Source organism: Schistosoma haematobium, chromosome 3 (assembly GCF_000699445.3).
Source record: "Schistosoma haematobium chromosome 3, whole genome shotgun sequence".
NCBI classification, from domain to species: domain Eukaryota; kingdom Metazoa; phylum Platyhelminthes; class Trematoda; order Strigeidida; family Schistosomatidae; genus Schistosoma; species Schistosoma haematobium.
The window spans coordinates 10,071,148-10,083,260 of NC_067198.1; the positions used below are offsets into that span (position 1 = coordinate 10,071,148).

General features: G+C 33.4%; 1 protein-coding gene across 2 annotated transcripts in view; it reads right to left on the minus strand.

The window, feature by feature from the left end:
- Positions 1–12,113, minus strand: part of MS3_00004976 (uncharacterized protein) — a gene marked incomplete at both ends in the record, with an annotated part of 45,524 nt that overhangs the window by 10,964 nt on the left and 22,447 nt on the right. For both annotated transcript variants that reach the window (XM_051212977.1, XM_012936856.3), the window contains 4 exons: positions 2,701–2,820; positions 6,244–6,307; positions 7,679–7,905; positions 11,111–11,212. In XM_051212977.1, the coding sequence (XP_051068907.1) occupies positions 2,701–2,820; positions 6,244–6,307; positions 7,679–7,905; positions 11,111–11,212 (513 nt within the window). The remainder of the gene's footprint in view (positions 1–2,700; positions 2,821–6,243; positions 6,308–7,678; positions 7,906–11,110; positions 11,213–12,113) is intronic.

Sequence of the window (12,113 nt, forward strand, 5' to 3'; positions counted from 1 at the left end):
ACCGAGCCGGCATCCAACGGTGTTAACGTCTAACTTCAACCAATCCATGAAACTGCGCCACCGTATACCATTGTCTTCAGTGAGTAGATACCTCACAATAAACCTGGTTGAACTTCACTGGTCACGGCTTCTCACCAGAACTCCAGGAGCATCTCTTGAAGTCCGTCACTAGTGAGCAGATAATTATTATCAGAAAGGGTTTTGTGGAGATTTTAAAATTTCACTGGTTGAAATCATGAGTCAATTGAAGCTAGACCACCATGGAAAATCTGGTAGCACCGGACGGCCGTTTCGTCCTAGTATGGGACTTCTCAGCAGTGCGCATCTGCGACCCCGCCCCTCGCGTGATTCTAACCCAGGACCTATCAGTCTCACGCCGTCCAGTGCTTCCAGGTTTTCCATGGTGGTCTAGCTTCAATTGACTCATGATTTCGACCAGTGAAATTTCTAAAATCTCCACAAAACCTCTTCTAATATATTTAGTTAGTTCAATGAATAAAAATTCCTGTTTCAAAGACTTGAATCAATTTTAACAGTGATCTTCACTTAGAAATAAAGGGTCAACCTTATATTATTTCTTTAAGCATTATATTTTTTCTTGTATGGTTGAACCTAAGATATTACATAATGACATAATCTACAATTAATGTTAGTATAGTGGGGTCCTTTATTTTTGATGTCAATTAGGTCGGACGATGTTATCGACGCCCTCATCACTTTAGTGACTCAGGACCTCACTCCAATTGAATCGTACTAAAGTTATTGAAATACATATATCGGCTATCCTCGTATGTAATTATCAACTTTATCCGCGTTAGTGAATAACGGAAGTAAAATAAGTCAACTCCATTCAATCAAGCGTTAATCAATATATTTCGTTATATAAAAATCAACTACAGATGTGTAATGAGTAGGATAAGATGTACACACACATACACATATTAAAACAGTCAGGGTTGATAAATAAATAATTATCAGAATGAGTTTTGTGGAGATTTTAGTAAATTTCACAGGTTGAAATCATGAGTCAGTTGAAGCTAGACAACCATTGAAAACCTGGAAGCACTAGACGGCCGTTTCGTCCTAGTGTGGGACTCCTCAGCAGTGCTCATCCACGAACCCGCCCCCGCGGGATTCGAACCCAGAACCTACTGGCTTCGCGCGCGAGCACTTAACCATCAAACTACTGAGCCGGCATCCAACGGTGTTAATTAACAAGGTCAAAATGTGACTCAAGTAGAATGGATAGATTGACCTATCCAGAAGCTAGAATAAATTATATGGGCTTAACATAGAAGCCGACACTACATTAGGATTACTGTAACATAATATCTATTCAGTTTTCAGTTTTTAACATTTAACTGAATTCAGATCTTTTTATATAAAATATCCCGAAAGAAGTCGATTGATAAAAGTAAAAAAAATTAATTATATCTTAAAGACTTTTTAACAATAGTAGAGATAATTCACAGTTCATGTAACTAGAAATTTCAAAGAAAAAAAAGTTATTTGATCAATGATAGAACACTCTATCTGAAATGTAGACATTACCACAATTGGATGTCAATCCAGTGGTCTACAGGTTAAGCCTCCGCTCACGAGACCGTAGGATTTTGGGTTCGAATCCCACGAGCGGGATCGTGGATGCACACTGTTGAGGAGTATCATACTAGGTTTTTCATGGTGGTTTAGCTTTAATTGACTTATAAATTCAACTATTCAATGTATATTTAGTGAAAATTTGGACCATTAGGATTAAATGTTAGAGAGCGTGAAATTCGATACCTGATTTACAGTTTTTCACATCTCTTAGCATCATTTTGGTTTGTTCTTGATAGACAAGACATGACTAAAATAAAAGTTTGTAGCTAAGTTACATACTTTTCATTTTTTTCTAGGAAAATGTTGTAAAATGTAATACAAATACGAACATTTATTAAGTTTAATACAATAGAAAGATGAAAGATGCTTATCACTATCGTTTTGTGTAGATAACTTAAAACATTGAGTGACTAGTTATTAGGAAAATCCAGAATTCAAGCTTTAGATTTTTGCAGGAACTTCAAATATCATGTCTGACAAGCAGTATTCAAAATACTTAATGTGATAGCGTAAGATTATTCTTTGCTACCATAGAGTAACAATGATAGTGTCAAATGCATTAAATAATTCATTCTGTCATCTTAGATTGTATATAACAACCAAATGAACGCTACCCTTAAATCGTAATGATAAACATTTAATCCAGAAACACAGTGATTACATAGCGCCTACTATATTTTTTTTCTGAAATTCATTCATCCATATGACCGCAGAGTATTTTTACATTATAGTTGATGTCAGTTTGTGTTAAAAAACCCCAGCTGTAAGTCCCTGATCTTTACCCTAAATTTCGAACTCCATTTGAATCCTTATAAGGCTTCGAGAAGATGGTCATTCTATAAGCATTAAGATGAGTTTATATGTTTTTTTATTTACTAGCAGAGTAACCTGTAGACCTATTAATCATCTTATATCCATTAAAAAAGTTCAATATTATTATTCATTTTACCGTAAACTACCAGTTTATAAAAGCTGTTTTCTGACTGGCTAGAATCTAGCTGGAAACTCGTCGTGGTTGATTTAAGCTTATCATTATTTAAACTGTACTTTAATAGATCAGATAAATATATTGTAATAGTTTTTTCTCACTATACTTACCAACTGCAAATCCCAAACAGAATGCAACATCTGCGATAGCATAAACACTACCGTATACTGATGCATGCCTTAAATCGACGAGATAACCCATGATAGGCATCATAGAAGAATCGACCATTCCTGAAATGTATGAAAAAAAAGAATCACAACAGTATGATCAGTGTTTTAGGGAAAAGAATCGCTGATACGCCTAAAGTATCCAGCTGAATCAATAAGCATTGAGGAAATGGTGAAAACATTAAAATAGAGTGAAGAATAAGGATTAAGAGTTAAGTTTGAGGCTTCTATCATGAACTGATATCAACTATAATACAGGAATCCTAAAATCTATAAACTGATTATAATTCCTAGCCTAATAAGTCGTTCAATTATCATTGTAGTTTCATGATTAGCTAAAACTTAAAGTCTTTCATGTGTTTGCTTTAGATATAAAGAGAATTCAGCGGAGAAAATTTTCTTTTTCAGGGGAATCATTTACTTAAGCTTTACATTCGTATTTATAATTATATGGAAAACAGATGTCTATAGTAGGATAGAAACGATTGCATCATAAATTGATTTGAGACTCTTATTATCAGATAAGGTTACTCAGTAATCAAGAAATAAGAGAAAAATATAAGGCTGGAACATGAAAGATAATTGTCTAATTGATTATTGCGTAACCTCGCCTGATAATGAGTCTCGAATCAATGTATGATGTAATCTTTTCTATCCTGCTATTAACACATATTTTCAGATATGAATATAAAAACGAATGTACAGCCTAAGTAAATAATTTCGTCTTATAGAAATAATTTTCTCCAATGAATTCCCTTTATTTTTATTCAATGACACACTGGATTATTTTAAATATCGGAAGTGCTTTATTGGATTCCTATTATATACATTATGCATCTAGCGACAAACTAATATCAACTAGAGAAGTATTATTAAGTCAAACTCATTTTATAAAGTTTGTTTGAATCATCCCATCATTGTTTAAGACTGCAATGGACCAGTCTCTTATTAGCATATGTGCATCCATCTTTGCTTATAATGCATGTGACTTTAGGCAATATCGAGGCAATGCGCACAGGACTCAGGAGCTCATTGGATTACGCGATGGCGTTTGAAGTGAACTGTTTGATTACTAGGTTTGAGCCCCGGATGCAGGTACATCCATCTGACGAACCCCAGATAGGTTGAAACGCATCTTTGCTTGTTACTAAGTCATCTATATATTATAAGAACACCTATATGACCTAATATTAAGTCTAACTTGAAACATTCGTGTTATGTTTATCCATTGATATATAATCCTAAACGAATTTCGGACAGTTTCTTAGGTGATATCCATTTACGGTCTGGAATTTCTTCCTACTAATGTTCGAGAATCTTTATAGGTTATTCTTGTTTTTTTAAAAAAGATAGGAATATTAAAATACAACGTACATGAAATATAGACTATTGATTTTAATTATGTTTACTGAGTGATATTTTTGGATATAAGTGATAAGTCATGCGGATTGAACGCTATATCCGTCTCCTAAGCTATTCTGTAACCCCCAAGCTAGAATCATACAGTAACCTGAACACGAGAGAGAAGACGCAAAGTATGCGACAAGTAGTTTACTTCAAGGTTCATTTGAATACAGAAAATACAGAGTTTTTATAATATTTTAAATGCCCTTTGGCTGCTAGACGATTCTGGAATGCTACTAAACATAGTATCAGTGTAGCAATCAGCCATTCAGAACCTCGGCATGTGACGTTTCGCCCCCTTGATATTTTCGGCTAAAACTTCAAGTGAACGCTGATTGGATGAAACGCTTCTTAGTGTTTCCTGATCCTTTCTTGTCTTTTGCGAGAAATTCGACGGATCACCCCAACAATAAGTGTCAATAGAAAACATATATTTCGTTTTGTTTTTAAGCCTAGAAACGTTTATTAAACATTTATGAACTACTGAATAAACCAATTTAAATTCCTAGATATGGGATGAGAATATGAATCTGTTAGTGGAATTAATAAGCAATAGTATGAACTGTAATGCTAAACCCTAAACTATAAAACTGTAGGGAATAATTAACATCTTATGGAAAAAGAAATTGAACTCGGGAAGATTAACCTACAAATGAACTGTTAACTATATATAATGTTCATAAATATGAATTATGTTTGTTTATTAAACTTATCATTGCTCTATTTCACGTTAAATGACTTTACCAAGGTGGCCTGCTTGGATATCTGATCTAGCTGTTCTTGCTATCTGGATATTTAAACAAGTTATCTGTTTTATTGTTTATTTTAACACATCATTATGCCTATTGGTCTCATAACCTATTCAGGTGCGTTTGTGAAAAGTTTACGACATTTCACTGCACAAGTTACAAAAGAGCTCAATCAGAGACATTGTGGTTGGTGGCAATATGCATTGAAAAGAATATACATTAATCAGATGTCTATTCCTGAACTGTTAACATCTAACAGGCAACCGCTCAATATTTATCGTAAGGATCGATCAATAAATAAGAAAAGGAAACTTGTTGAAATACTTTGTGCTGTTAATTCCATATTATACCAAAAATACAATATTGAATAAAGCCATTAATAATAATAATAATAAGCTTTTAACTATTTGTTATATTGTTCATTGGTTTATTAAACTGAGCTTCACTGCTTCATCTAGTAATTTCTACTTAGCTATCATGCTAAATTTGACATTAATACTAACGTTCTAATAAAAGAGTGTCATTTATCCTGAATCAAAGTTGTCGTTAGCGATCACTACTCAAACTAAATGGATATGATAATTAAAATGTCCTCACATAACAACTGAATAGATAGTTTACAATGAATTTAGACCAATCTTAGTAATCTGACTAAAAGTAATGACATGAAATAACTGGAATTTTTACCAGGAGTAAACACAATGGACGAATTTGTAAGTTTCAAATGACCCTAGGAGATATACTAGCTAATCAGTAAGTAGTGTGCGATGAAGCAAGCAGAGGAAAGTGATAAAATTACAAAGATTAAGGAGTTTTGACGTGAACAATAAAGCTTTTCATTTGAGTTGTTTCTTCCAGTCAAGGGGGGTATGTTGAGAAGTAGGAGTTTGGTTAAGAATTAGGACTGGGGTTTACAATTAAATTTTAGGGTCAGGATTTAATATCAGTGTTTTCATCACGAACTAATTTCAACTTCAAAACATGGGTTAGCGTAACCTAATTTGGTTTCAAATCAATCTTGTTATAAAGGTGAATGAATACTCAATTAAATACGAAGCACTATGTTCAATCTGTTTATACCTTGCATAATTTATTGTGCCACCTCAATAACATTCAGGCTACAAATCATTTTTATTTTTCTCTAAAAAATGATTTTCCATTCTTCATTCCAAGAATAGTTCTAATTCATCCTTAGTTTTTAGCCTTTTGATGACGAAATAATAACAGATTTTGCTGAGATTGAGCATAGCTCTGAGCAAGTTGGAACCTTAACACTGTGGTACTAATGAATAAATAAAGTGTTGAAATAAACTATCATTTGTAGTTTACATACCTATAGCGAATCCAAGTCCGCCCATGGGAGCAATTAAATGTTCAATTCTTGTACAAAATGGAATCTACATTAATCACATGGTAAGAAATAAAACGAGATTTGTGCTTCAAATGAATTAAATATCATAAAAATCAGTGTTTTTTCTTTGTCGAGGGAATTCACTTGATTTGACCATTAGTAATCAATAGTCAAATAATTTATAATCTGCAAACATTTGATTACATAATTCATAGAAACTTACTTTCTGAATATCTACCTACTGTGATTCTCATTTAATAGTAAATTTAGTACACTATTGTTAGGTGCCGATAAACACAATGAATGGTAACTTTGGGATCATTTTATGGACCAATACTAAACGTATATTTTTATCGTATAATTGTTAAATAACCGAACTATTCATATTCCTTTTATTATAAACTTTATTTTGACCTATGAACCATTATTATACGTTTTACCATTCTTGAATTATGCCCTGTCTATTAGTCACTGCCTCCAATATTCACAGCCACATTTGGCCAAATTTTGTACAAATGTTATTTTCTATTTTATGCTACGTTGTGGTCTGTTTGATTGGTATATAAACTCAGTGTGTTTGAAATATAAGGATTCGTATTGTAGAGGTTCGGATTGGTGTTCTGGACTTAACTGGCTGGGCTAGGCGGAAAGCAGGGCTAATCAGGACTCTGGGCTGCTCGTACGTGTTCTACGCGTCCTTGGTCCGATCGATAATTCGCTGCTTCTGATTAGCGGCTTTGTGCATAACAACTATCGAACTATTTGAAACTAGATTAATGTGATTTTGCCCCCAGAACACTATGCACTAGGCTTGAACTTCTATGATTTAATAACAAGGGTTGTGTTTACAACTTATAGTGTAAATAGCATTAGCATTTTCACTTCGGAAAGTCTAATGTAAATTGCTTTAGAAATCATTCAATTAACTGGATCATATTCTTTGGAAAGATTTAATTCTAGGGTTAGGAGAGTTTCCATAACTTTTTTGATCTGAAAATACAATGACTATACATGCACTTATCAATAAGTTACGTTACAAAATGACATCAGCTAAGGAATCCTTGAATATCAAGTATCACTTGTTTTTTCTTGATAATAACCTCTTCGGGAGTTCATTTCACAACACTACCAGATGGTATACTGATATTTTAGAACTAGCGTTACATATAGATTGAGTGAAAAAGGGCCATATTTTTAATTTCTGTAAACTTTCGTGATAAATTTGTTTTGTTAAAGTTACTATGAACAGTATGTATTTTCTTTTTATCACTTTTTTCTTCATTACGATTTTCCCAACTACGCGTAGGTGGGAAAATACATCAACATATGATGTCTAACTAATGTCAATAATTGAGTATCATTGTGTATTAGCAAATAAATGAATATTATATCATAAATTAAAAATCAGTTGACTTACAGAAAGTAAACATATTCCACATATAATCATACCAAGACCAGCACTTATACCTCGACCAATTTTATGAGCAATTGGTCCAAATATATTTGTTCCAATAAAATAAGCAATACTACATGGTAAAAAGGCAACACCTTGTTGCCATCCTTCTGATTTCATTGTTTTCCACATCCATAATGGTAAAGATGATTCAAGTAAAGCAATGCCCATATTACCAAAAGTTATTGAACCTAATAATTAAGAAAAAAAAGCAAGGATTGAATTATACCAAAAAGAAAATAATCTTTGTTTAAGACATGCAATTGGTAATTTGAAGAAAAAAAGAAATAATTACTATCGATTGTATAGTTCATTGAAAAACTAACTGATTGACTCCTAGAAAGACTTATGTTATTCATCTACTACTTAGATTGCATTTAATGTTTAACAACCATTAGCCAATCAGAAGCGTTTGAGGAATTTCAAGCTCACAGAGCCGAGTTCAACACCTGATGCTCACATACGATCGGTTTACAGCGGATTTTAGAGAAGAGGTGATTATTGAGCGGCTACAAGATATGAGACTACTAAGAAGTTCCTGTACCTGTGACTGCGGTTATCAAATGACTGCAGTACAGTGTGCAGACTGTCGTGATGAGATTGTATTTCGTTGTTCTTTATGTTGGGGAAATAAGTCTGCTCGAACGAGGACTTTCTTCGTGCACTTAAAATGACACGTCTACACGTATCATTCAGAGGAGTCGGAAGTATTGTAGAAATAGATGAAACAGTAGTGCGAAAGCGAAAATACAACAGGGGACGTAGTATCAAGGAAGACTGGGTAAGTAGCACTTCCGTAAATATACTTGACAGGTACTTTGAATTTATGACCACTCAACTCAAAAGGGGCATTTCCAAAGGGTGAGAAACCGTCAAGCAAGCACAATAATACCAGCTATAAAGAAATACTTGCAGCCGGGCACTACGGTATATACAGATGATTGGAGAGCGTATAGATGCCTTCATAGTCTTGGATATTTCCATCATGTCGTAGTGCATAAACGCCATTTTGTCCACCCTACTACCGGCGTCCATACTAACAACATTGAAGCCATGTGGTCGAGATTGAAGGAATATTTAAGACCGTACCATGGCTCCAGAGGACGACTATTATGGAGCCATATGGACGAGTTCCTATATCGTATGCATTATGATTTCAGAACATCTGAACCTTTATCAAACCTTAACAAGTTCTTAAATCATGTAAAAGAAGAATATCCACTGTAATTCATTAGTTTCTTATGATATATTTTTACTTTATACTAACTGTCTTCTGATTGGCTAATAATTGTCAAGGTCACTTAAGGCTCGTTCAAGGTTCGTCCATAAATTAAAGTCTCGCCGAGAATTCAAAAATAAACATAGAAACAACTTCAAAAGAGTATCTTTTCTTCATTTGTTAAGTTTTTGACTTTATTGTACATTTAGTAAATAATAAAAATGTTCTCTACCTAATGATTTCATGTTGTTATTGACAAATTTAAATAATCAAAGATGGATAGTGGCTAGCAGTGGAAATCGGGATGCGCGTTTCGTCCTATTTCGGACTTATCAGCTGAGTGTATCTGCATCTATGCGTCTCAAATAGGACGACACGTGAGTCCTGGATTTTACTGCTAACCATTATCTATCATTGTTTATAAAGCTTGTGACTTAAGGTAATAATGAGACAATCCGCACACGATTCACACATGCCAATAAGAGACTGATCAATTGCAGTCCTTAACAACAATGGGAAGATACAAGCAAATAATAACAACTGAATTTAAATTTAAATGATGTTAAATATTCAAAATTATTACCTGGTGATTATAGTTGTTAGGCTTTAATTTGCAATAAACTTCAATACGATTTCTTTACTTGAATTTAACTATACAGAAAAATGTGTAACGAAACTGGTAGCTTAAATAGATTTTAACATAGCACAAGTTTAATTCACTTGGTATTGTTTTACTTGAATCTTCTCATTGATGTTTTAGGACTGAAATTGATCAGTCTCTTATTGACATATGTGCATACTGTGCGTATGCCTTGATATTGCCTTAATTTACAAGCATTATAAGCAAAGATGGATAGTGGCTAGCAATGTGAAGATTCAAGTAAAACAATACCAAGTGAATTAAACTTCACCCCATTGCACAAGCAAGTGGCTATCAGGACTCAGTAGCTAAGTGGATAACGCGATGGCGTTTGAAGCGAACGGTACTGAGTTCGAGTCCCGGGGTGGACATCAACTCTGAGATGCAGGTACATCCAACTGACGAGTGCCAGGTAAGACGAAACGCGCGTCCTGGATTCCCCTGCTAGCCACTATCCATCTTTGCTTATAGCACAAGTTTGTCTTGATGAAATTGAAATGGATTATTTATTCCTGTATTTCTAAGAAGAAAGTCAAAAATGTTTCATCCGTTGAAAATTTATTTGAACACTTTCAAATGTTGATTTTTTTTACTAAATACTCAGGAAGTTGAGTCTGTCGTTGATATTTTTGTTAAGAGGTCATAAGAGATCATGTTCTTCACGCAGAATATACAAACATTATCATCATAAAATGGTTCTAAATAGTATATTATTTCAATGTCGACACAATATTGACATACTCATGAAAGATGTACATGTCACTCAGTGTGTAAATATAGGTTGAATTGTAGATATTGTTCAAGACGGTTTATGCACTATGAACGGTTTTACAATAAGCCCTAGTTCAAAAAACACTTTCTTAAGTAAGTACACGATGAGAAATGTTTTCAAATTAATGGATGTTCTTTTAAAATTGTTCACTTAGCACTAAATGTTAAATGGCATTCGAAGTAGATCCAGTATTCTGATTTGAAATACTTTATAATACTTGCCATCACATGAACTAACATATGGGTATTGGCACAAACCTGAACCAGTTATCAATTTCCTGTTAACACCATTTATTTCTCAATTATTCAGTAAATTGTACTCCTTATATTACCTAGTCCTCTGACAGTATCTTATTCTATTCTTATCTATTAACAGTAATAACACGAATTTAATTATTAGCTGCATTACAAATGTTATCAGTGGTCTAAAGATTAGGGGCTTGATACGAAATTTGGAGGTTCTGGTTTCGATCTTCGTTTGGGTTCATCTATTCAAACTACTGAATAATTTCATACTATGACGAAGCAGCCATCCACAGTTTCCGGGTTTGTAATGATTGTCAGATTGTGAATAGTCCGTAGTATCAATTACGAAATAATCAGATAAGTTGTTTACTTTTATTTAATAACTTAAACATAACTTTTCAAGATCGTTTGCTAGTAGTAAAGTATATATCATTCAAGTAATGAAAAATAATCAAGTCTTTTGGATAATTTAATTCAAAGAAATAACTGAGAAATTATTAATTATATTTTAAAAAATTACCTGAAGCGATCAATATATATGGATCTCTTAAAAGTTCACATAATGCAGCACCTTTTTGATCTTCTTTACGTACTTTTGGTTTTAGTGCAATTAATTGTAAAGCTAAAAAAGCATTTGTAAGTAAATAGGTAATTGTATTGATGTAGTATGAACGTTGTAGATCATCTGGTGAGAATATAAATTATGGACGAACTGATCACATTTATGATAACAGAACTCGAATTTTGGCGCGAAATTCACCCATCAATTTAACTACCTAACGTTTTGGTATTTTACCTGATGTCAGTTCGTGATGAAAACCCTAAATCTAATTCCTAACCCTAACCATTAACTTTAAATCATAATTCTAATCCATCACACTGGTTTATTACCTTCATTTGGTCCTAGCTATTAGCTGGACACACTCAAGGTCAGTTTACCGTCACTCAAAAGTCGTCCATAAATTATAGTCTCACTGATCATCTCATTCGGTTCATTATCAATAAAATGTATAATGAAGATAAGCTAATTATATTCCCTAATAATCAATAATGCTATAACCAAGGAGGTATGTTTCACATTATTCGGTACTCATTGGCTGAATATAAATGAATTCAAGTGTTTACATTCACATTAAGGCTAAGAACCTAGCATCCATCTTACATAATCATTGGATCGATTTAAATCTTCTATGAAAAAAGTTATCAAATTCTCTTTCTTGTCATAAAAGATGATTCTTCATCAACCTTTATGAGGACCTAATTAGTTCTACAGTTTCCACGGTTTAAAGATTTAGAGCTAAATTTGGTTTGTATGTTATATACAATATACATCGCAAAAACTGACCATTTAATACATTTAACACTATTATTTTTATACTATATATTTATTTAAATATATAAATATTGGTACAAAGGGGCACCAAATACATATGCGCAACACGAATCACTTGGTTTGTGTGTGGGCTGTAATACTACCCGGGTGCCCAGACCGGAGCAGGTGGTTTCCTTAGAAGGCCACATCC